General features: G+C 41.7%; 3 protein-coding genes across 7 annotated transcripts; 2 read left to right on the plus strand and 1 right to left on the minus strand.

Moving 5' to 3' along the window:
* The first annotated feature begins 548 nt into the window (after positions 1-548).
* Positions 549-7,539, plus strand: LOC120794361 (WD repeat domain phosphoinositide-interacting protein 1-like). The gene is made up of 12 exons (XM_040135384.1): positions 549-936; positions 2,237-2,319; positions 2,936-3,105; positions 3,211-3,307; positions 3,854-3,951; positions 4,083-4,175; positions 4,253-4,323; positions 4,957-5,064; positions 5,543-5,707; positions 5,825-5,932; positions 6,308-6,447; positions 7,157-7,539. The coding sequence occupies exons 1-12, from the start codon at positions 860-862 to the stop codon at positions 7,276-7,278; spliced, it is 1,332 nt and encodes a 443-aa protein (XP_039991318.1). The 5' UTR covers positions 549-859; the 3' UTR covers positions 7,279-7,539.
* Positions 7,540-8,765: 1,226 nt separating this feature from the next.
* On the minus strand, positions 8,766-20,002 carry arsg (arylsulfatase G). Of its 3 annotated transcripts, XM_040135376.1 has the most exons (12): positions 19,909-20,002; positions 17,052-17,291; positions 16,426-16,661; positions 16,020-16,134; positions 15,195-15,341; positions 13,230-13,444; positions 13,046-13,126; positions 10,461-10,569; positions 10,057-10,177; positions 9,854-9,944; positions 9,544-9,640; positions 9,350-9,432 (listed from the first exon to the last, which is right to left on the minus strand). In XM_040135376.1, the coding sequence occupies exons 2-11, from the start codon at positions 17,276-17,278 to the stop codon at positions 9,585-9,587; spliced, it is 1,398 nt and encodes a 465-aa protein (XP_039991310.1). In that variant the 5' UTR covers positions 17,279-17,291; positions 19,909-20,002; the 3' UTR covers positions 9,350-9,432; positions 9,544-9,584. The 3 variants fall into 3 exon arrangements, with proteins under 3 accessions (XP_039991309.1, XP_039991308.1, XP_039991310.1); XM_040135375.1 differs by lacking the exon at positions 9,544-9,640 and having other exon boundaries at positions 8,766-9,432; positions 16,020-16,116; XM_040135374.1 differs by lacking the exon at positions 9,544-9,640 and having other exon boundaries at positions 8,766-9,432.
* LOC120794358 (monocarboxylate transporter 7-like) lies at positions 19,506-25,400 on the plus strand. Of its 3 annotated transcripts, none has more exons than XM_040135370.1 (6): positions 19,506-19,768; positions 21,371-21,592; positions 21,733-21,876; positions 22,003-22,131; positions 23,030-24,040; positions 24,612-25,400. In XM_040135370.1, the coding sequence occupies exons 2-6, from the start codon at positions 21,373-21,375 to the stop codon at positions 24,914-24,916; spliced, it is 1,809 nt and encodes a 602-aa protein (XP_039991304.1). In that variant the 5' UTR covers positions 19,506-19,768; positions 21,371-21,372; the 3' UTR covers positions 24,917-25,400. The 3 variants fall into 3 exon arrangements, with proteins under 3 accessions (XP_039991304.1, XP_039991305.1, XP_039991307.1); XM_040135371.1 differs by lacking the exon at positions 19,506-19,768 and adding an exon at positions 19,776-20,340; XM_040135373.1 differs by lacking the exon at positions 19,506-19,768 and having other exon boundaries at positions 21,483-21,592; positions 21,708-21,876.
* Positions 25,401-25,448: the final 48 nt, after the last annotated feature.

The raw sequence follows: 25,448 nt of genomic DNA on the forward strand, positions 1-25,448 counted from the left end.
GTGAAGTAAAACCACTTCAAAATTGTACTTAATTTCTGCACATGAGTAAAAGTAGTTATTTACTTTCCATCACTGATCAGGTGTAATATTGAAAAATATGTATCTTAATATAGTAATTTTTGGGGATGGGGGATTGCGTCAGTTTTTCGCACGATAAACAAGGTTTAATAAAACAAACAGGCAAATTAATAAAAACCTCTAATAATGTTATTGACATTTTTTTTGTCAAGAACAACAAAAAAAATCTTTGTCCCGCAGTTGGACATCCCTCTCAGAGTCGGTGATGTGTCCGCGTCACGGTCATCAACAAAGCTTGATACACGTCTCTTATCCAATGAAATCATCAAAAACAATTCCTCGTGACGAGACTGAAAGTATAGTTGGCCAATCAACAGCTTTTACCTCTAACTAGGCGCCTCTGCTTTGATTGACAGCCGTCGTGTCAAATCAAGCAGACGCTTTAAGAAGCTCGGCCAATGGAAATGGCGAAGAGGGCGGGCCGATATGTTACTGCCAGCCAATCGTGATGCAGCTCAGACTGACGCAGACTCCCATCAGCTGTTTTTGTTTTTGCCGTGTGAATATTGAAAGTTAATAACACTATAATAACACTGTCGAGTGACTAAAGTGGAACGGCTCGATAGGGAGGTGTTATCGTCTGTCATTTGTGTTGTTCAGATTCGGGATTGTCCGCTCGGTGTGTGATGTGTGCCACCTGAGCCAGCCTGCCCAGTCCTCCTCCTCAAGAGTGTGAGCGTGGCGCTTGGAGTCGGGGAGCAGAGGAGGGGAAGCGGGGATCGACCCGAGCCCAAGGCCTCCGATCTCGGCCAGCGAGAGGAGAGCGAATTTGGCGGCTCGGATGGAGTCCCAGGACGCACCGGACGGCCCCGGAGTGCACCGAGGCTTCATCTGTGCCTCGTTTAACCAGGACACCACGTAAGCGACCTGCGGGCCGGGCCCAGCATGAACTCAATCTCCTTGATGCACCTGACTGTTGCATAATTGTTTTCAGTCGCATTTACACACTGTGGCTCATTTTCTGGTACTTTGTAACAGAGCCCACGAGTAGGCAGCTGTGTGTGTGCGTCCAAAACAAAACTACAAGCTTGTGTGTGCCTTATTAACACTTCCAGATCAGTCCCTACCAGCTGAAAGTGAAGTAGGCCACTCTGTTAATCTTCTAGGCCTGTTGCACATCAAACAACACAGTTAGTAACCAAACTTCTGACTGTTGTGTACTAAGACACAGCTTAACACAATGTATTGAACATACAGTGGGCCCATTCAAGTCTCTCATGCCTATCTCCTGCTTACCCCCTCCTTGATGCATGACAACAATTAACATACAATTAATAATTAATATGTAACAGTGGGAGCAAAATTGTCATTTCTTGAGGTTATAGCAATTTTAATGAAAGCAGCATTACAAACAGAAGTTCCTGTGTCATATTTCTGACTCCCCACTAATTCTGACCAGTCATACCTGCGCTGTACTTGTCCATTGTCCCATGCTCAGGGATTATTAGAGGGTAAACTATGAATTAACAGACAAATCCAGCAGTATTAGTAAGTAAAGCTTGAATCTGACCAGGTAACTGCCTCCTTTCAGTTATGTCCATAGACTGGCCTCATGCCTCTATTACACCAATGACACTTGAGTTATCAGTAGTACTGTAAAGACGTCACCTCAGCTCCTATGAATATATGCTGTAAGTGTATGATGATCACACTCATCCCACACGGTCGGAATGACTCTCAAATGATAGCTAAAAGTCATAAGGCCAGTGGCCCCTGGCATGTGCAGGACTATATTAACTATTGTATTTCTGTGCATGGATGGTCCTCTGCTTTTCAATAGCAAGCTGTTACTTTTACCCAAATCTATTCATTTATCTCCTCTGGTATGAACAAAGAAAAAATGTTCTGGCATTACTTTACTGCAAAAATAGTAGACTTTATGTGTACCCAAATGTTGACAACAAACTTTAATTGTTTGTGAGTGTTATCTATGTGACAGCAAATATAACGCGTCAGATTTCAAGTTGAGTTCAGTTTCGAGGTCATTTTCTCAGCCACTGTACAGAATTATTTAGGTATTTTTCACCTTAATAGTGGTCAATGTGGTTGGTAAGATGGTCTGTGTTTTTTTGTGTGTGTGTGTGTGTGTGTGTGTGTGTGTGTGTGTGTCTGTGTGTGTCTGTGTGTGTCTGTGTGTGTGTGTGTGGTTTTATTGCAGTTCCCTGTCAGTGGGCACGAAGACTGGCTACCGGCTCTTCTCAGTCACTGCTGTGGACAAACTGGACTGCATCCATGAGGGAGGTAGGACGGAAACTGTTCTTTGTCTGTCTCTTTTCTCAGCCACAGTAAGTCTATAATGCCACATGACTGCTCCCATATCACCAATACAGAATATAATTGTTTGTGGGTATATTTATAAAACTGCTTTCATGCATACAGTAGGTACAGCGACACGTTAGCTTCCCCTCCCTGAGATGACATGCACCGTATTATCTGAGCTGTGGTCAGGTTCACCTGGGTCATACAACAGCTCAGACAGGCCACAACATGTTTGCTCTGCTGCAGCAGCAGGGGGGAAAACACAGAGGAACGCTCAGTTTTCTAATCCTCAGAAACTGCAACGAAAGAGAAAATTGAGAGTCAGTTTGAGGAAGCTTGAGCTCAGCAGCTTTGTCTGGCATTTTTCTTTTCATATGCAATTAAAGTGGGTGGTAGTAAAATGCACAGTGTATAATTGCAGTCAAGCTGTTAAAGTGTAAGAAATTGCATTGGAATTTAACAAAAGAGCAAGATGCAGCATCTGCCTTGGTGGATATACTGTTCATTGGTGATATGAGCTTACATTTAAGTTTCCATAGCTTTTTCTGAGTAGATGTAACCTGCAGTATCCAAGATCTTCCTCTTGTGCCTCTTCCAGTTGAGTGTCCGGACGTGTACATAGTGGAGCGGCTGTTCTCCAGCAGTCTGGTGGTGGTGGTCAGTCTGACCATGCCACGACGAATGAACGTCTACCACTTCAAGAAGGGTACAGAGATCTGTAACTACAGCTACTCCAACAACATCCTCTCCGTCAGGCTCAACAGACAGGTAAGAGACAGGGAAATAAACCTCTCCATACCTGTAATCCTTCTGGTTTGTGCTGTCATGCTAATCTCTCTGTCGTTGTCACTCACTGTGTCACTATTACCTCAGAGGCTGGTGGTGTGCCTGGAGGAGTCAATCTACATCCACAATATAAAAGACATGAAACTACTAAAGACCCTGCTCAACACACCCACCAACCCCTCAGGTACACTTGGGCTGTTATATAGACATCTATATAGAGATTATGTAAATAGTGTGTACATTCATTCCTATAGACTCTGACCAAAATCTTGTTAATTGCTTCAATTTAAAACAACATTGTATAACCTTTGCTGAAAAGACACTGGTATTGCCATAATTGACAATTACAGGATCATGGTAAATGCGAAAACATAGTGTAACAGTAGCACAAGCAGAGAAGAGTCATAGAGTCAGCTGACATAGTCATGTCAGTTGTGGGTCCATATATATCTAGAGTTTGCTAACGTGAGTTGCCAGACGCTACTGGTCATACCAGACCAAGTAAGGCTGTAGCAGCAAAGTGTACACTAAGTGTACAGAAATATCAGTTCAGCAGGTAAATAAATAATGGCCCCAGATAGATAATATATACGGAATGTAGCTCCATTATGAAGCAACTGGCAAGATTGGTCCAATAAGAGTGTAGAAGAAAAAAAAAAAAGAATGGGGGAAAATAAGGAAGGAGAAAAAGGCAGCAAACAGCCTAAATTATCCTCTCTACTCCTCGTAGGTCTCTGCGCCCTCTCCATCAACCACAGCAACTCCTATCTGGCGTACCCTGGCAGTGCCACCATTGGAGAGATCACAATCTATGATGCCAACAACCTGGTGAGGCTGCATTAAACTCTTAACAGAGCAACAATGCAAAAATTACAGCTGTTGTCACGTCTCTTGAAAAGCCCATAGGGAAAAACAGCCCAGTGTTAATGTCACCAGAAAGCACTTGTTTGCCCCTGTAGAGCACTGTGACGCTGATTCAAGCCCATGACAGTCCCTTGGCAGCCCTCACCTTCAATGCCTCTGGCACTAAACTGGCCAGCGCTTCAGAGAAGGTGAGGACTTGATTGCCTTTTATCCCTCCTATTGCTTCTTTTACTACCCCCCAGTTTAACCATTTTCTGCCTCACAGGGTACTGTTATCAGAGTCTTTAGCACTCCTGAAGGACAGAGACTGTTCGAATTCCGGCGAGGGATGAAGAGGTTAGTGCTTGCATTTTCATAGTTAAATCAGAAACTGTTAAAAAGCACACTGTGGATAGACAGTGAACAAGTTGATTCACGATTCTCTTGCATACTGTATGCCAAAGGATAAAAAAAAAAAGTGTGACAGGAAGGCTAGCAGTTCAAATGACCCTCCTATTCCTCAACAGTTAGTTTTTAGGTAGGACACTTAACTCCTGCCGCTCAGTAGCCGATGATAGATGGTTGTGGATGCACTGTGCAGCTACCAGTGTCAGTAACTGAGTATCAGTGTTTAACACAGCAGCGTGAGCAGTGAAACAGTGGAAACGTTAGACTTACACACACTGGAGAGGCTGTTTTCACTCTGCTTTTTAGCACACACAGTGTCATGATCAGATTTCATCTAAAACCCGGACAGAATTTGGGCTAAAAATGTGGCTCACATATAGGCTAATTATTTCTAAAATCATTTGCATGTGTTTGAGTTGTACATCCTTGTTTTCATGGTTTTCAACAAAACGTGTTCGCTTAATCTTAACTGTTGTCCATTTTCGTTTCTTGTGTGTGTGTGTGTGTGTGTGTGTGTGTGTGTGTGTGTGTGTGTGTGTGTGTGTGTGTGTGTGTGTGTGTGTGTGTGTGTGTGTGTTTCAGATATGTTAGTATCAGTTCATTGTCCTTCAGTGCAGATGCCCAGTTCCTGTGCGCCTCCAGCAACACTGAGACAGTCCATATCTTTAAATTGGAGCAGCACAGCCCCAGGTAAACACTCACACTGTTTGTTTCTACTTGATGAATTAAGTCAGCGGTTTGTTTTCTGTAAATCAAATAAAGAATTTATTGACCAACCAGCTTCTGTGCGCTGATATTGCTGATGTGGTTTTGATGGTACTTCTCTGCAGGTCAAAATAAACCTTGGTATTTCCTGTCAAATTGAATTTTTTTTTATTTGTTGTAAAAGGTTTTCCCTTTGAAGATGAACATTACATGTCATTCATTTTGCACATGCTTTTTTCCAAACCAACGTACAATGATATGTGATTTCTCTGCATTAGAAGTCTCCATTGTCCTTTTTGTCACCTTGCACGGTTCATTGAATTGCCAGAAACCCCAGCTGTATTTATTATGTAATGCAATTCAGCAGTTTTCTAATAAAATTGGACCACGTGGCTTACCTCCAGTACCTCCAGTAATGATTTATTGATGTTAAAATGCTACATATTTGCACTTTTCCCTCCAGTCACGAGGAGGAGTCTCCTACATGGTCAGCATATGTGGGCAAAATGTTCACAGCAGCCAGCACCTACTTGCCTACCCAGGTGTCCGACATGATGCATCAGGACAGAGCCTTCGCAACTGTACGACTCAACATGTTCGGCCTAAAGAACATCTGCGCCCTGGCCACGTAAGGCAAAGAGAGAGAGAGATGGACAAGAGACGGGTGTGTGTTAAGCAGTGTGTTTATGTGTAGGTTCATTCACATCCTGTGTGTGTGTGTTTTTTTTTTTTTTTTCTTTGTCAGGATTCAGAAGCTCCCTCGCCTGCTGGTGGCATCCTCAGACGGGTATCTCTACATCTATAATGTGGATCCACAGGATGGAGGCGAGTGTGTCCTCGTCCAAAAACACAGGTGTGTGTGTGTGTGTCTTAATGGGCTGCGTCATGCATAAATATCTGCTTAAAGGGTACAATGATTCTATTATACTCTTAAGTATTTAAAATGCAAGTAATTTACTGGAAAAAGGCACTGCTTCACACTGTTATTCTCATTCAGTTGACTATTATTTTGAAACAACCGACAACAAAATTAAATTAGGCAAATCCATTAGGTCCTAATATGTGATAGTGCGACATTTTTCTCACTGTAGTCCGTTTAGTCAGTGGAATTCACTGATTCCCAGTTCCGGTTTCCAGTTTTCCAACGTAATCTTATTTTATGCTTGTGTTATCAAAGTGAGTTGGGTGTTGTGATGTTGTGAAGTCTCAGTCTACTCTGTCCCTTCAGGCTGTTTGACTCCAGTGAGGAGCAGGTGGAACAGAAGGAAGAGGAGAAACCAGATGATGTCGCTCCCCAACCGGCCAGCCAATCATACGCTGCCACTGTGGCACTCCCTTCAACCCCACCCTCCTCCACCACTCTCATGGGTAGGCTGCTCCTAATCATAAGCCTTTCCAAGATGCAACACTGGCATCCTGAACTGGATACTGAACAGTTACTCCTTAAACCCCACTGTATGCTACAATTTTCTAGCTCTTATGTTTCACGTGTTATGTTTTAACCATGGCTTCCACTGTTGTTACGCAACTCTCGAAACCTGTGCAAAACATGCAGCTCTTTGCTTAAAGTAAAACACACGCAAATGCAAATACTTCAAAGTAAAATCCTTAACAAAAGTGCTCTTAAGTCAGATCTTACATAGTCACACAAGAAGTATTTTCTGAATATCATTGTCTTTTGTTTTAATTAGAACTTTAAAATGGTTCATACCTGGCAGATGGGATGTAAATATGCATCAATATTATATTAGGATTGTCAATAATACATTAAGCTTTATGATGTGAATAGTAAAAGTAGATTTGTTTAATTGATGGATGTAGGACAATGAATTTAGGGAACTGGAAGTAAACTAATATCTAAATGTAATGTCTAAAGATGTCATCTTCTTGAAGAGTTACACAAACACTATAATCAATTATTATCAACTCATTAATTTATTCTAAAGCACCTATCAAGTTGAGATTGCTAAGGTTTTGTGAATCCAGTCTAAGGATTCTGATGCTAGAGGAACTTAGAGTGGACATAGGGATGATATCAGTACAAAAACCTTCTCTGTCTCCTCTCTCGTCTTCCCAGGCTACTCTGAAGACGGTGGAGCCCAGAAGGGTGAAGTTATCCCCGAGCATGAATTTGCCGAGGGCCCCGTCTGTCTGGATGACGAGAATGAGTTTCCACCAGTCAGCAACCAGAGTAACTGACCAAAACCCCCCCCTGAACACTCCCATCCCTGCGTAACAATCAGACTCACTTGTTTCAAGCCGAGAGGATGGACAAAAATATTCCTGACGTGTTGAGACATTGTGGCACCCCCATCCTCCCACATGTAGCCCTGCTGGCCTAGGGTCAAAACATACCAGAGTGCTACTTCCTAGTGTTTCTGTGTTCTGCATCCCTCTCACTTTTTTAAGAAATAAAGATTTAAAAAAAAAAAAAAAAACCCACCACTAAAAAAATGAGTGGAAGGTCCACTCATCATTAAAAAAACCACATTCAGAACATTTTAAGCTTTTTGCGTAGACAGATTCAAAGCCTGTCTGCTGAGTCCCACTGTTAACTCCCATGTTACACCATAAAAAATAGTGTTAATCCTTTTTTAAATAATGACCTGACATCTCAGTGACATTAGTGTTGCACAATATTATCATGGTACCAAGGGGCATGGGCCTGGCCCGCAGCTGTTGTAGAGTAACCAGGCGGCAGATTCACAAAAATGCTCTTAAGAGAGATACTAAGAAGTCACCTATGATTTTATTTTAGCAGCTTCTTACAAGCCAAGTGCAGTCAACAATAATCTGATAAAATTAGTGTAATCTTTTAAGTACATGTCCTGTTTTCTTTCACCAAAAAATCTTTGGAATTAGCATCTGAATATCTCTCATCAGGGCATATTTGTCCATCAGGCATCAGGACGTTTTCACTGGGCATTAAATGTCTCACACTTCGAGAGAGAGAGAGAAGCAGTAGTTCACTCAAGACGGAAAAGGATGTTGTAAGCGTGATACACTATTTAAGTCATGATACATGCAGTAAGTATTGTATGACTGCGATACTAATTATGGTAGCGACAGATGAGACCAAAAACCTGTGGAGTCATAAATGTAACCTGATGATATATCCGGGAGAGGCGGCTCTGTGGGAGGTGTAGTCAACAGCTAAATGTGAAAAGCTTGATGATGAGCTGTACGTGACAAAGTTACAGGTCCTTGAATTTCAGTGATATCCTGAAGACCTTTTTATTTACGACGTGATGCTGAATATGTTAACATGGAAGTCACAGTCATTTTTACTTTGATGTATTAAATGCTCTTTTGCAAATTGTTTTAAGTATTACACATCAACACATAAACTTACCATGCGTAAATATACATTGACGATTTTTACTGTGTGTATAATGTATATATAACATTTATATAGAGTACTGTTGTAATAAGTAACATGGTGATACCATTTGAGTTGCCAAAAGGTGGCACTGTTAGGACACCCTTGCGCTGCATTGAGCTGTTCAGTACCGAACATTTACCACAGAGACTCATTAAAGCTGCGAAGTGATTCAACCTCTGCACTGTCTGGTCTGATTTTAAAAAACAGCATAATTTATGCTGTGAGTGTTTAAATCCTTTATTAAATTTCATCAAATGTCCAACGAACTAATAACAAAGCTATATATTTCTACCCTGAAAATTCAACTGTTCCAACAAACTGTGGCTTTTTTTTAATGTTTAATTACATTGCAACAAATTGATCCATAAATTGTAGCATGTCTTAACTGTTTCATGGTTTGTGAGGTCTTATTTTCCTCAAATGATTGATCTCACAGAGAACTACGTCACCCTGACCTCTTCTCAACCACCCGGCTAATGACTGGCCAAAGTATGCCCTCCTGCTTCTCTTTGCTCTCTCTGCTTGTTTGCACGTCTCCTGCTGCACCTGGACATTGAACACCCCGAACAACACAAACAAACAGCTGAGCACATCCAAAGGAGATATTCGTCTCCATATCTGTTTGGCTTACATCTGTGTGCTTCGTTTTTGCCCTTTTGTGCGAGTGTTTCTGTGTGCGAGTTCCCATCCTCGGCCCAGAGAGTGGCAGCGGCAAACAGGCTGTCTCGGGTCACAGCAGGGCACCGCTGAAGCTTCTGTGCTGTAGTCCGCAGTGGACACAGACTTGTCGGTGGCAATGTCCCATAATAGTTCCTCCCTCCTGCGGGCAATCCTCTCTGCTACTGCCTGGTATTCAGGTGTCCCGACCTCCAGGGGTGCTTCCTCAGCCTCGTCACACTCCAGGTCAAATATCAATGGCTTGTCATGGAGCTCCTGCCTTCCTGTTGCACCCCCACATGACTCAGCTGCACCTGCAAAGGGACAGGGATGTGTGTTTGTATTACTTTTTAGCCTTTTATCTCGTTTCTTTTTGTGATAAACTGTAATATGAACTAATGAATAATATACTACTAATGACTTACAGTACTTTAAAGAATCCCATTTTTCATTCATACTTGCTTCACTATAAGAATGGAGCTGCTATCATATAGCCTTTAAAATCATGCTCGGAGAATATGTCTGCACAGAAAAACAGACAAGCTAGCAGACTAGTACCACCATGTTAATGTCCTTTATACCATCCACCATGGTGGCAGGTCATAACAAGTAGCACCAGAGACATGCATTAATAAACACGTCATCACTGACATTACATATGCTATATGTCTGGCTGTAATGTAGTGGGACTGGTGGGCACACTGTGGGCACATATGACCCGTTTTCGACCCGTACCCGTGATGTAGAAAGCTTTGTGTCTCCCTGTTCGGACTGTCTGCAGATCACCAAACTTCCCCGCAGCCCCACTGTTAGGGTGGAAAAGAAACTACAAAAAAAGAAGAGTCTGCAACAAGACCCTAATGCACACCCACACTGACAACACAAGGAAAATTATTTATGTAAACCAAAGAAAAGTGACAACTAAAACTCCTTAGTACCTCATGACCAGTCTGTTCGCCATGCAGGAGGATATTTGTGGCATCAATGCCATCATAACGTCTATCTGATGGAGGTGTTACCCCTGCCAGAGACAGAAGAGTTGGGAAGATGTCCATACCACTGCAAGATGGCACATAGAGAAGAAGAGAGGACTTTTTTGCATAAAGTATTCAATTTTGGTTTGGTTTGGTTTGGTATTCTTTTACCATTTTTTGCTCTGTTAAGCTACTGGTATTTATGATAAACTTTATTGTTGTCTCCAAAAGCATCTTCCTGCCTCATGAACTAATAATATGCCTCACTGTGCAGAGGTGGGCCCATCACATCCTTTTCATGTATACATAGGATCTATACAGTAAAAATAGAATCGATTGATTTATTTGAGTCTCTGCATATTGGTAACCTGAGCAGGGCGGAGTTGGTGGTGTTTGCAGGGATCCTCCCGGGCCAATAGGCCACTGTTGGCACCCTGTGACCTCCTTCCCAGGTGGTCTGCTTAGCCGAGCCTCCACCTAACACACAGGCATAAAATATGTTTAGGAATATGAGGATTCACAGCAATATAATGTACAGTGGCTCCAGCCAATACCATGCAACTGACCACATCATTTCCTCTCATAAAGAATGCATGACAGTTATCAATACACAGTTAAGCCAACCACCACTGGACAGACCTTCAGTTTATAACCACGTTCCTCTGCCTCCACTGCCAGCACTGTGTATCTAAGCTTTTTCCTCTTATAGGCCATCTCTACTGTGTCCTCCAACGGTACTCTCAGCTCCATACACATCGCACTGTGTTTCTAACCACAAAACAAGATCTGGTATTAGATTAATGGGAGCTATCTTCTTCAACTATGAGCTGTTTTCCTTAATCTACTTTAATTTTCCAGTCCCTCCCTGCTAACTTGTTCCCCCTCATGAAACCTCACGAGCTTAACTCTAAGCGCTTACTCCCATGGCTGCTGCTAGAAACTTCAATACTTGGTTAATCCAACAGGTGTATTGTCCTTGAGACAGGTTCTTTTTTACACCCTGGTAGAATGTGCCAAAGTGAAGCTATACCTGAACATCAAGGACATGTTGGGTCCTCGCCTATCCATTTGCTTGGATTTTGGAGAGATGGAAGCGCATAATAAGTTGCTCCTAGAATGAATCTAACCCTACCTGCCTCTATACACCGCACTTCTCTCCAGCTAAGTCCCCATCTAGTAGCCTCTTCTTGCCTCTGAATTTCCTCTACAACCAGTTTCCTCCTGCCAGCTGCTGTTGCTTTGCTCCGACTAGGCTGTGTTATGCTTCCTCCTTGCCCACTTTAAGTTAGTGTTCAACTTATGGAGCAGCTTTTTGGGGCATGGTACTGTGGTAGTGATGGTTGTCGTGTTTTCCATGTACGGCCTTATAAGTTGTAAACACTGCCCTCCCTGGAGTCTCTCTACCCTTATAAACACACTTAGATGCCCTAATAATAACCTCTATTGCGATTGTATAAACTGAAAAAGCTGTGAAACATATCTGGATGTCCTGAAAATGTTCCCTCACCAGCCCTTTTGCTATGTCTGGTGCTTTGAAATGCTCTAATGCTTCTCACAGTAGGCTATGTGGAACAGAACCAAATGCATTTGCTAAATCTAAGAATACCTCATGCAAGTCTCTTCTTTTTGTCCTTGCTAGCCCAGTCAGATGCCAGATCATGAATGTGTGCCCCAAGCATTAAGAAATACCTGTTATTCCGGCTTTCTGCACTGACATGTCAATAAGCTTATTCCTATGTAGGTCGCTTGACAACCTGTGTGCCATTACACTGAAGAAAATCTTACCTACATTGAGAAGGCAAAAAGGCCTAAACTGTCCTACATCAACAGAATCTTTCTCCTTTGGAATAAGGATCCCTCTTGCCCTTTGCAAAGACCTAGGAATAAGCTGCTTTCTCCATGCTACCCTAATAAGCCGCTGCAAAAACCACAGCACATCTGGAGAATTTTATACAGCCTATAAGGCAGACCATTAGGCCCAGAGCCTGATGCTGACCTTGCTCATCTAACCACCATTTCTACTTTTTTCAAAGTTGTGGCTTTAACATCCATTGGATGGTCAATTGTCCCAATTGAGGGCCTATCTAGAAGTAAATCTAAACCCATCCCTGTCCCTGTCTTTATCTGTATGCAGCTTTTCTAAGTAAGCCTCTAGCTCCCTCTTAGTATTAAAGTATATGATTTTACCACCATTGTACAGTGTATATTTAGCACAAAGTATAGCTATCTATCTATCTACCTACCTACCTATCTATCTATCCATCCATCCATCTTCCACTCCTGCTCTTGCTGACTCTCGAAGTTTGCTCTTTTCCTTACTTGTAACTTAGCTGGTGCAGCGTAAAATACTAGGCCACTGCCATCATGAATTGCCAGTCGATGTTGGCCTAAATAGGGGCCTTTTCTTTCTGTTAGCTTTCTGTCCAGGTTGTCACTTTGTTTTTCCATAGTTGTCAGCTGCCCCAGTTGCAGCAGTAGCACTAGGTCATGCCAGCTATGACAGTTATCAATATGTAGTTAGATATGCCAAAAGCTGGGTGAGCATTCCTATGCTTTTATCCAAAGTGACTTACAAGTGAGGCAACTCAGGGTTCCTTTCCTTGCCAAATGACACTTCAGCATGCAGACAGGAGGAGCTGGGGATGGAACCACAAACCCCTGCAATCAGTGGAAACCCACTCTACCACCTGAGCCACGGCCATAAAAGATGCTACGTCCCTGAGTAGATTCGAACCTACTCTAGATAACAGGTTATATTCACTTTTGTCTACAATATCACCAGATCCTAGCATGTTAACTGACTACAAGCAGCTAACTCCATGTCAAGTTAGTCAGCATGTTGCTTCCCACAGCAGCATGCTGCTCAACCCACCAAGCATTAGCAAGTAACAAATGATCCACAGGTGTCTAAATGCCCGAGAAGTTTTCAATTTCTCACATTTATTTCTCTTACCTCTGCTGGTCTGCCACTTTCCCATGAAGGGTCCTACACTTCCTGCATACTGGCACTTCTTTTCCCAAGGACCATTGTCACCTAAACACAATGCAAACACATAAGACTGTAATAAAGCCTTGTCTAGGATAACACTTTCACTGGTAGTGCCAAAGAAAAGACATAAATCGTCCAACGGACTCACCTGTGAACCAGATGAGAGTATTGTTTTTGTCTGTGTCATCAGAAGCACTCTTTATTGCCCAAACCAGGCTGTCCATCTCTCGCAAACTGGCACTGTACACTCTGTCGTCACTCCGGTGGTGAGCAGTGGTAGGGGCATCTGGAGGGAGCGGCGGGGCCAGGGGAACATGCATGTGAGCCAGCGCTATGTAGAGCAGATAGGGCTGTCCTCGCTTCCTGAAAAGACAATTAATGAAGTGAGACATTGTCTGATAGTTTATACTGACAAAGGCTTCTTTGAATCAATATTTGCTCACAAGCAGATTTGTGTTAAAGCAAAACGACAGGACAAACTCTTCATTCACAAAGTATCCACTCACACATTAGTTTCCAAAAATACGCCACCATTATCCCCACAGTTCAGATTTGTTTTTCGACATGTTGACTTGTCACTGCAATAGAGATGATAACAATCCTTTGTATTTATCCTGGAGATAAACATTTTAATGGAAAGCAGCCATTATCAGTGTTATTAATTACAACTGTGCTTTTCCTGTTGTCATGACATGTCCTCATATCTGTCATGACAAAGCCTTATTAAGCTGCAGTTCACTCAAAGCTGGAACTACTACAACCCTGTTTCTACATCAGGATTACCACATGTCCGCTCACAGTCAAGCTTAGAAAAAGGAAGCAGAAAAGGTGAAAGTCTGCCAGTGATTTTCTCAACATTGCATTCCCCACGCAAAAACTGTCTTTCCTATTTGCTAGCATGAAAAACCTGGCATTTAACACATTCAACTGACTGAAGTATATTGAAGTATATTTTTTGGATATAATCGTGTTGGAAACAATTATGTGTGGCATTCACAGGGTATGAATGTGCACATTGGAGCAGGTTTCTTACTTTAAAGTGTATGTTGCCATTTCATTTTTCTTTATAGGAACGGGCAATTTCCAGCATATCTGGAACACAGCATTTGTTACTTGAAATTACTTCATAGTATAAAAGCCTGCATACTGTTGGGTTTTGACAGCTACATGACTGATAACCGCTGCACTGGTTCACATGACCTCGTGCTATAGCATGAAGGCATGTTGCCTTTCACACACAGCTGCAAACAGCAGGGCTCGCCGCCCCCCTCCAGCCCCACTTACACAAACACACACACACACACACACACACACACACACACACACACACACACACACACACACACACACACACACACACACACACACTGGAATATCAATAGACAGTCCAGTTGGAGTTAATAAGCCTTTCTGTATCTGAATGACGTGTGTATTTAGTCTTAGCAAGTTATCAAAATTTTACCCATTCAATTTAACATCACAAAATACAGCAAGATTAACATCTCTTTGATATACTAAACAGAAAATAATAAACTAAGGCTTCACCCAGGCAGTACTCAGTGTAGGTCAATTGTATTGGACTGCATTATACCGTACTGTATGATTGTATTTTGAGAACTAATTCATTCACAATATATTTGTACTGCAGCAGTCTGTCAACACCTAATACAGGGCACTTAAAATACAGAAACACTAAAGTTTTTGGGTCGTTTTTTAGGTAGAGTTGTGTTATTGTGATAAATATCTACATCTTGCATGCTGTTGTTTTTAATCTCAAAAGAAGAAATTGAATCAGCACAACCTTGTGATTCACAATATCATTATATGAAAATGTATGTAGGCATTACAATACTACATATAGTCAGTTATATGATGCAAGACATTAGACTTTCAAACTGAGCCGCAGCCCTCTTGAATTCTGAACATGTGGCCGATTTATGAACACACACATACAAAACAGACCTGTGACTGTAGTGGAGAAAATATGGGAAAGAGAGGAGGATGTCAAATTCAAATGTGCGATGTTGTATAAATGGTTTGCGTCATAAAACAGAACAACAGCGTAATATAAATTTCTTTTTATACTTTGTCTATCTTTGCTGCTGTATTCTACCTTGCATTGTGTATGATCCTTGTCGCAGCAGATTTGTATTGTTCCGTTAGTGTCCACAGGTCGAGTGGCTGCTCCACAATACTGTTGTTTTCAATCAGAGGAAGGCCCACTTTGGAATAACAGCCTTCATGTACACTCCTCTTCAACCTAGAACATGAGACCAATAGAGCATAATAACATAACAAATGTTTGTGTGCATGTGTTTGTGTAATTAGGGAGGAGTACAGATTAAGAGTGTGGTGTAATCAGAAAGGAAGCAGTCAATAGTTAGTTTTTTTAGATTGCGTGACAGAGTCTGTTTGTGTTTGGTAAGTTCTAAGCTGGTTATGGTTCTCCATACACAAGAATTCTACATGTGCACTCACCATCCTAGGTTTTCCTTAGATAAACCTTTAAGTTATACAATTACTTTTCAATTTGGAATGTGCAAAAAAATCATCGACACAAATATCCTTTAGTTTCTCTTCAAATATAGAGTCCCGATACCAGTATGGACAGATATAAACAGACTGAGGCATACTAGTGAATCTGAAAGTCAAATTCTAATATTTTAGTTTTCATCCATTTACAGTAATGGTTGAAAAACCATTCCTTGTTGTACTTCTATCAAATATATAAATTTGCCAAGTTTTACCATTCCCCCTGATAAAAATGTCATGGCTCAGTCTTCATTATTTTAGAAATGTCTACAGTTTTTGTGGTGCTTTTGTACACGTAGAAACAGATATGCATTTGAATATCTAACAGAACAACATCTGCCAGTAGAACAAATTCCATTATGGCGTGAGAGTGTCATATTTAATAAGTGGGAGCACAGAGCCAAACCTGAACACTTGGGGTCCAGATGCGTCACAAGGGAGACACTGGGGCAGGTTATATCCTGGTATGTCAGTACAGCCCATGTCATTACTGTATGGAATACCTAAGTAGTAGTCAAAACCTGTTCAGGAGACAAGTAAAATGCTGCAAATATTTCTATCTTGGCACCCACACACAATGCACCAGTGTTTAATCCTGTTCTGTGAATTGTTATCTATCAACCCCATGACGTGTGCCTTGATGTGATGCTCACTCATCCCAAAACTGAGATTTTTTTCTTTCCTTGTGCAATGTTTGAACAAAGTTTAACCAAATTCAAAAACTTCTTTGACAAATTCCTGCCTGATCTGAGGCTGCAATGTTCAGTTTGGTCCTGACAGCTCTGGGGTGTAAATGCCAAGCTCCCACTTACCTCTGTTAGTTGGACCATATGGTCCGTTGTGGCCCAGATGCCATTTCCCGATCATGGCGGTGTAATATCCCACCTTCTGTAGTAGCTTGGGCAATGTAACTTCAGAGAGAGGAAGACCTGCCACAGAGCCCACTGCAAAGTTATGCGTCACCCCATTTCTTAGGCCATAGCGGCCCGTCAGGATGGCAGCACGGGATGGGGAGCAGGTTGAGGCCGGGGAATGGAAGTCTGTTAATCTGGAAAAAGGAACAAGTTACACTCTGCCTTGTTGACAGAAGGATATAGTATGTAAAACATCCTGTTTTTCTAACTGATTCAGTATCTTGTCATTCATATGTAACATTTTCAGCGCATTTTCACTCCACCATGTCACAGACTGAAATACCATGAAACACCAACATCAGGCCAAACATTCCAAACATAATCATCTTTCATTACCTCAATGCTTTCACTTAAGCAGTGGAGGTATCAAAGAGGTTGGTTCATAGGAATTACATAAGACTCTGAAAATATGACATGGAATTTAGTGCTACATAACATATCAGGTATGTTATGTAGCATATATATGTATGATATACATATATACCATACATGTCAGGTATGATATAAATTAATAAATTCTCTACTTAAGTCCTTGTTTGGCCATCAGGTTGAGGTAAGGTGTGTTGTTTGCCTTCTCTTCCGGCTGGTTAGCATCCAGGTCACCCCAGCCTATATCATCTGCAAGTATGATGATGAAATTGGGCCTCTCGCTGGAATTATCAACCCCGGCTCCATGTTGGGACACCGTGTGGAACAGCAGCCCACACAGCAGAATCCCAGTCAGAAGAAACAGGGTGAAAGGCTCCGCCATTTTGGGTCAAAACCTGCCAAGCGTTACACAGGTTTCATTTAAACCATCGGGAGCACAGCATGCAAACACACTGCAAATGTGACGATAAACAAAATATACAGGATACAATGCAAAAGTCAGCATAATTCTAAAAAAATATAAAGTTGGGAAATGTAGGGATGACATTGAGTAAGGGAGCCCTGGTCAATTTGTTATACGGACTGACATCCGTGAAACTTGGCAGATTGATTTCCCAGCTGACTTTCAGCATTTAGAGGGATTTAAAGTATATTCAAACTAATAAGGGAAGGGACCGATTTTATAGAGTGAAAAAGGAACTGTGTTTGGAACTGTAACCAAATAAGTTCACATCGTGTGAAACAGTGCTCTGTAGCTATTTACCTCCCAAACTAGCTCTATTTGTAATATATACATAAGGAAAATGATGAGGTAAATGTTGTATTTTTGGACCAGCTGTTTGCACCAACTGTGTACCCACAAAACATGTTTCTGTAAAAATTAATTACACATTCTATACTTTTTTAGGCTATGAAAACAAAAGTCTAACTAAAATAGCTTGTCACAGATGAGACTATACAGTACATGTTAACTGGACAGGTGCTGCATAGTCCTACCAGATGTCCGATGAGATAATCTGCAAAGGTGCAGGATGAAATCTGCATTTTGCTTATGCAAAAACAACATTTATAATCAGTTGTGTTTGTCAAGGCTGGTAGCTCAAGTTGAGCAATACAAGACAGTTCTCCTACAGAGCTCCTGATCTCAACAGCTTTGCACTGCAGATATACAGATATAAAGTACTTACAGTACATCACACCACACACACACATCAAGATGAAAAACTTATACACTTTTTAAAACGTTTTTTTCTCTTTCAAGTTGTTACATTAGCACATGTATTGTCCTATTGGACAGTGTGAGCTGCTGTAGTTTTTCCACAACTAATATCAGACACTGACAATACTAAGAGAGTCAGTGCCATTAACCTAGAAAAAAGGGTGGCTGTCTGCTACTTTGTCGCACAGTTTGAGGTCAGACTGATCTCCGGAGTGCTAAACCATAGCAGAGCCAGACGTGTAGCTATAATGAAGAGTTGGACAGTTTTTCAAAAAAGCAGCCCCAGTCAGAATAAAGTGGCCCACAGCTCAAAATACATGTTATGAAAATCATTTAGAAACCTTTCTGTAGCAAACCAAACTTCACAAATGCCTTGTAAACAAGAAACATAGTTTTAGATTCCCAACCACTTCTTTATCAAGTCGAAACAGTGGTTGAATAGAAGTATCTCTGCCACAGCAGAACTATGGACCATCGCCACAACATCCACTCACATTATGTCAGGTCTGTATAGAGTCCAAGGAAAAGAAATGACTGAACATACAGGCGGGCGACAAATAAGATGAAAAACCAACATAAAGTGTTTTAGTGAGGTGCTGGGCTACCATGTACCAGACCAGCTTCAATGCGCCTTGGCATTGATTCTACAAGTCTCTGGAGCTCTACTGGAGGGATGAGCACCGTTCTTCAAGAAGATATTCCCTCATTTGGTGTTTTGGTGATGGTCGGGGAGAGCACTTTCTAACACGTAAATCCATAATCCCCCATAGGTGTTGAGTTGGGTTAAGATCTGATGACTGCGAAGGCCACAGCATATGATTCACATCATTTTCATACTCATCAAACAATTCAGCGACCCCTCGTGCCCTAAGGATCGGCGGCATTGTCTTCCTGTTTCTCCACTAATTTTTCAGGTTTTTCCTTTAAATTTGGGTTTAGGTTATTAAATACGCAAGACACAAAACATATTGTAACATCAAAAGACACTGAATAATGTGGAATACCAAACTGAAATAACCTGTAGAACTGATGCCGGACAGATTGCAGCCGTTCGTTAATGGAAATGACACAAATTCTGAATTTGGAGAAACTGTGAATTTTGGATAAAATGTCAATGACAATTAATAATTAGTGGTTGCGTATTTGACTAATTTTTTTTTCTTTTATTTGTTTTTTAAATTGAATCCACGGCAACATTTATCTACAAACTCTCTCTTTCAGCCTCTGTCTCTCTCTCTCTCTCTCTGACACATACACACACACACACACACACACACACACACACACCAGTCTATGTGAACCCAGACTTTTCTTGCACAACTGTAAAATTCCCAGCAGTCAAAGGGGTTGTGGGGAATCTGCAGACGGATATGAGGAGAGAACTGGCTGTAACCAGATCTCTTTAACCCCCCACCCCCCACCCGGCGTGCCGGTGAAGGAGGGGGCGCTTCATGAATGCAGCTTGAGTCAGACAGAGCATGTTTGTACTTGTGCCGGCAATGTGAGCGTCTCCCTTTGAATAGTGTGCACGTGAGAAGATGTGTACGTGAAGTTCCACCGTTCGCTGACGCGGCGCGCGAGACACGCGGGATTACAGGAGCAATAGTCGAGCGAAGAAACGACAGTTACCGCCTGAAAACTAGCTACACACAGGTGAGACGGACTGCTAAAACAGCAATTACTTTATTCTAAACGGCTATCTTTGCTTTAGGCGAACTACTGTTTTGTCAAGACTTTACATCCAGCCCGTCTTGAATTGAATACATGGCTCAAACAGGAGACAAAGTACTCACGAAGTATTTGTGCTCAATGTGACTATACCGACCACACGAGCCGCCGCCGGACAGAGACCATTGCGTCACCCTCACGAGGACGGACCATATGGCTCCCAAGTCAATATTATCACCCCTCCCATCCCTCTTAATTAAAAAGGAAATAAAGGTAACAGATTCCCCTGTTTAAAACCAATTATTAAAAAAAAAAACAAGCAACACCCTGTAAAACAGGGGTCTCTTAATGCGTTTTCCCCATTCCATAAAGGAAATGGTATTATGGAATTTAATGATGCTGTGATAAAACGTGGTCTTAATGGAACCACTTTAAAACGTTTTTGTTGTTGGAAACACGGAAGTACAAAAAGGAACAAAAAAAACAAAAACAAAAAAACACCTCAAAGAAAGCAAATCCAAACCAGAACTTCAGAACCTTCAGCAGCGAACTCCTGGGTAATGTATTTACTCCATATATTTTAAGGTGTTCATCCAGTTTTATTATATACATGCCTATATATATTTATATAGAAATATGGACCTCTTATACCTCTGTGTTGACTGGTCAAGTGTAGCTTTGAGATTCTTATGTTACATTATAAATGATAAACTTCTTGATCCTGTAATCTGTGTGTGTGCCAACTGATCCATTAATGTACTTGGATGTTTTGTAATCCAGTCTTAGTTCTTGTAATATTAATTTTTTAAGTGTAGTTCATTATTTGCTGTAGTTTAACACGAGTTATTGCACGGAAGCTCACTGTCAGTTCGTGCCTTAATTATAGTAATCTAAGGGACTTAAATGTGCTTTGCAGACGTAACTAGTATTCAATATGTGTTGGTACACTAAGTACTCAGTGTACAGGTACTTGTCCATGGCAGCTATTCTGTTTTTGCATGTATTAATATAGGTGGGCACGATAACACACTTTTGCCCGGTCAGCACATCTATTTACAAAACCCAGATGTATTAGATGTTAAAAGTTACAAAATACCATTCAGAGCAATTGTGTTTCTGTAAACTTTACAGCAGGTGTAAGGACACAGTAGTGGTGAAGTGAAGTCAGCAGTTGATGTAAGGGGTTTACACTATGCTTAACATACCATTGCAGCTTATGAAAGCCACCCCCTGTTAAAGGTACCATGATCGTAATCAGGATTTAGTTGGATGAGGATTTATTATATACTATGTCAAAGCTGTAAATGGTATGCTTACTCCCCTTCCTAATGCTCAGTTTACCCAGAATCAGAGCCAAAAAGTAATTTTAATGGGTTGTAGATCTGCTCCTAAAACTGTACTAGCTACTGAGGACAGAGGGCCGTGCAGTGCAGTGTGTGAAGTGTGTGTTCACATTTTATAAGGCACCTCTACAATAACAAGCACACTGCATGACTTATAAGATTTACGGCTACTGGACCTTTTTTCTCAAGCCAGTCATTTAATCAAAGTATGCACATATGAATTTTTTCCTATGTCTTTTTACAGTCATGGCACTGCGTTTCTTGGGGCCCAACGTGTACACAGAAGCCCCTGATGGAGGCTGGGGATGGGTGGTGGCTGTGGCCTTCTTCTTGGTGGAGGTTTTCACGTATGGCACCATCAAGAGCTTTGGCATCTTCCTCCAGGACCTGATGGCGGAGTTTGGAGAGACCAACAGCCGAGTCTCTTGGATTGTTTCCATTTGTGTGTTTGTCATGACCTTCAATGGTGAGTATAGCTGATAAGTGGGTGTAACCCTGCAAAAACAAAACAAAGTAGAGAATATAGACCGAAATGACAATGAAGTTGTGAGAATCACTGCACCATTGTCTCCTGTAAACAGCTGTTTGTGCACCATCGGTCCTCAGGTCCTCTATCTTCTGTGATGACCAACCGCTTTGGGTTCCAAATTGTCGTCATGATAGGAGGATTACTTATTTCCTCGGGTACCATTGCCACCAGCTTTACCTGCTCCATCAATCAAATGTACATCACCTATGGATTAGTTGCCGGTATTGAATTGCTTTCTTGTTCCTGTGTCTCCCTCTTTGAGCATCACATTATGCTGCTCTTGGAATTTGATTTTCACCAAGTGGCTAGCTGAATTAGAATTTAAAAGCAAATTTTCCACTTTCCAGGTCTGGGCTACTGTCTGACCTTCCTGCCCACTGTGACCATCCTTTCCCAGTACTTCACCCGTCGACGGTCTCTGGTCACAGCTGTGGCTTCCACAGGAGAGTCCCTGTCCATGTTTGCCCTGGCGCCAGGTGAATGAAAGAGCCTCTTTATGCATACATTTGGAGAAGATAAGTGAGAGTTTAGGGTGTAGGTTAAACCATTAATTTTAATAAGTGTTTTCTTTAGGTGGAGGATGAGCAGGAGGTTTCGTACTAGCTTAAAGGATAAATCTGGTATCCTTTTGTCAACAATTACCAAGAAAAGACTAAAACCAAAAATGTACTGATACTACTAAGAAGTATCACCAGTGCAGTCAAAGCTGTACTGTATATAGCTTATTTTTCTAGGCCATAGAGCTCCACTGTTGTCCAAAAACTATTAAAAACAGATCAGTTAGTCACACTATTGTACTGCGTGACATGTTTCTTCCTTAACATGAATATGGGCACTGTAGTTTACTTTGAGTCAATTCCACTTACACGGTACTGCTGCTGTAAATGCTCACTAGCATGCGACAGAAAAGTAGCAGTAGTAGCCCCCAACAAATACACTATTTACTCCTGTTTGTGTAATGTTTGATAAGCACTACAAAGCTCCATTGCGCTGGGAAATGATATAGCCTATTTTCAAAATCACATTATACATTTATGACCTGTTTTTTAAAGATTTTAAACATCTTTAGTGGGACGTAATGGACTTGGGCTTTGAGCCACAGAAAGGAAGTGAGAGACAGACAAAACATATTGTTGTTTTTAGTCTTTTCATGGGATTTGTTGACAATAACAGAAATATAGAAAATTGCTAACCTTATCCTCATAACACAGCTATATGTACTACTGACAACACCATGGTCATGTCCATTGTTTCCTGTTATGTTAATTTCCTTAGCAGTCTGTGTACAATTCAGATCTCAAACACAACGTACCTAAGACCCCATATGTAGTTTTATTGATGAACACTTACTGAATACCTCCGCTTCACTCTTAGCCTTTTCTGCACTGAGGGAACATATTGGCTGGCGACATACCATGGCAGTGATAGGAGCTTTGCAAAGCACCATCATCATTTGTGGTGCTCTGCTTCGGCCAATCGTTTTAAAACCCAGAGCTTCCCCTGAGACAGAGACTGACAGATCGCCCCCAAAGGAACTGGAAGCCCTCGGTGCACAAGAGAATGTAGAGGGCGCGAATCCGGAGCAGTCGATGACAGTCAAGACCTCACATGCACGAAATGCTTCACACAGTCTGGACAGTGAGCTAACCAGAAGCTCTGTGAACACTGGAGACTCTGGTGTCCAGTCTCTAAACGACACAGATAACAGCAGCCCAGAGGAGAGGACATTACTGCACAAAGAAGCAAGGTCAGAGACAGAGCAGAAATTTGTTGAAAACGGTAAGGCAGAGGTTAGAGAACCTGAAACTGAGGAGGAGAAAGAGAACAAAGATGCAGAGAAACAAGGAATGAAAGATGAGGAAAATAAATCAGGTGATGAAAAACTATCTGCAAAGAATTCAAAACTTCTAGATTTCTCCATCCTCAGAGAATGCAGCTTCATTTTCTATTCTCTGTTTGGGCTGTTTGCCACACTCGGCTTCTTCGCCCCTCAACTCTACATCATTGAGCTGAGTGTGAATCGAGGCGTGGAGCGGGACCGTGCCACCTACATGCTCTCCACCATGGCTGTGGCTGAAATCCTAGGCCGATTCTCTATTGGGTGGATCCTGACACGGAAGCAGTTCAGGAGGAAGAAGCTGCTTGTTCTTCTGGCATGTGTAATCATAATGACTGTGGATCTGGTGGGATTTACTTTGGTTACGGAGTTCTATGGCCTGGCTTTGTGCTGCACTTTGTATGGCTTCTTTATGGGGACAGTAGCATGCACCCACATCCCCATACTGGCTGAGGATGATGTGGTGGGCATAGATAGGATGTCTTCAGCTGCTGGTGTCTACGTGTTCATACACAGCTTTGCCGGGCTGGCTGGACCTCCACTTGGAGGTAAGATTTATCTTTTAATCCCAGGTTTTCTAGAAATACTGTGGTCACACTTTCCTACAGGTTTTATCTTCTGATCACACAAGGATACTTTATTTCCTGATGACACAAATCTAATTTTGATTACATTAGCACTGAAAACCCCGCAACTGTGTACGTTTTCTATAAATATACAGGGCTACGTTGACTGTTTATAGTTAGAATGAACATACTGTACAATCCAAGCTGAAAGATATTGGGTGAAAGAGGGAGAAAGTAATGCAATGTTTCCCATAATGCATCACTTTAAGCATCTTTTATTAGACCCTGCTTGCCTAGTGAACGCCCATGTTTTGCAAACACCCAAACCTCGAGTTTGTAATGCAGGACTTACATTTAAAAAAAAAGCGGTCTCCAAACCCAAGCTGAGATGACCCCGACAGTCTCATATTTTAACAAGCTCCCTACAGAGTCAAAGACATTCTACAACTGTTGAGATGAGTATAACCCCTCATGGCAAGTAAACCAAACTCGATTTTATAAAATTGTTGGAGTGCCCCTTTAATGATTCCTTTTAATTCTCCTCTATCCCCAGGTGTGCTGGTGGATGTGACTCAGAACTACGGCTCAGCCTTCTACTCTTGTGCAGTCGGCATGGCGCTGAGTGCCGTGTTCCTTGGATTGGTAAAACCTGCTAAGAAAGGATTACTCTGTAGGAAGAGGAACTCAAAACACCCTGAAGACATGCATGAAAGCAAAGAGGACTCAGAGGAAAAGAGTGGAGAGCATAAACTGGACAAAACTGACAGTCCTCTCGGTTGCTCCGAAGCAAAAGTCAACTTGGACCACAACCAAGCAGGGGCTGCAAGAGATGTCCAGGAGGTTATACGTTTTGGTTGAACTGATAACATAGGCAAAGGGTAATTAAAAGGGTCAAGCCACACAGAGGTAAAAGGCTATGTAAAGACTACTGCTTCCAGAATGCTGAAGTGACACGAATACAATGAAGAAGACAACCAAGATGAAGTGTTTAACATAGACCTCTGTAGATCTGGTTTCTGAGAGCAATCTTGAGAATGACATCACAATATTGAGATCACAATATGTATGTAGCAATTATGCCTTACATACCTAATGTACCAAACTGTTTTTACCAGAGTCAATACTGTTATAATTGAAATGTGTACTATTAAATTAGCTTTAAGTGAGTAAGCTTTTGATATTGTCTTGTTTTAATGCACAGTGGTGTGAAATTTTGCTGGAAGGTATGGACCTATTCAAAGTGGACCATGAATGACGCAGTGTGTTAATGGAGATGTCTTAGATATTCCAGAGAGAAGACCAATTAAACACTGATCAACTAATTACCTGCTGGGGATCAATACCATAATGGTAGCCAGAAAAACTGTAAATGTAGCTGCAAGAACAATAA

Source organism: Xiphias gladius, chromosome 9, assembly GCF_016859285.1.
Source record: "Xiphias gladius isolate SHS-SW01 ecotype Sanya breed wild chromosome 9, ASM1685928v1, whole genome shotgun sequence".
NCBI classification, from domain to species: Eukaryota; Metazoa; Chordata; class Actinopteri; order Istiophoriformes; family Xiphiidae; genus Xiphias; species Xiphias gladius.

Excerpts from the sequence above, each read along its gene's own strand:
- LOC120794361 (XM_040135384.1), top strand. The coding sequence starts at position 860 with ATGGAGTCCCAGGACGCACCGGACGGCCCCGGAGTGCACCGAGGCTTC. Across the intron at positions 937-2,236 it reads TCGTTTAACCAGGACACCAC|TTCCCTGTCAGTGGGCACGA; the intron begins GTAAGCGACCTG and ends GTTTTATTGCAG. Across the intron at positions 2,320-2,935 it reads GGACTGCATCCATGAGGGAG|TTGAGTGTCCGGACGTGTAC; the intron begins GTAGGACGGAAA and ends TGCCTCTTCCAG.
- arsg (XM_040135374.1), bottom strand. The coding sequence starts at position 17,278 with ATGGCGGAGCCTTTCACCCTGTTTCTTCTGACTGGGATTCTGCTGTGT. Across the intron at positions 15,342-16,019 it reads TCTGGACCCCAAGTGTTCAG|GTTGAAGAGGAGTGTACATG; the intron begins GTTTGGCTCTGT and ends CTCATGTTCTAG. Across the intron at positions 10,570-13,045 it reads AAAGTGGCAGACCAGCAGAG|GTGGAGGCTCGGCTAAGCAG; the intron begins GTAAGAGAAATA and ends CCTGTGTGTTAG.
- LOC120794358 (XM_040135370.1), top strand. The coding sequence starts at position 21,373 with ATGGCACTGCGTTTCTTGGGGCCCAACGTGTACACAGAAGCCCCTGAT. Across the intron at positions 21,877-22,002 it reads CACCTATGGATTAGTTGCCG|GTCTGGGCTACTGTCTGACC; the intron begins GTATTGAATTGC and ends TCCACTTTCCAG. Across the intron at positions 22,132-23,029 it reads CATGTTTGCCCTGGCGCCAG|CCTTTTCTGCACTGAGGGAA; the intron begins GTGAATGAAAGA and ends CTTCACTCTTAG.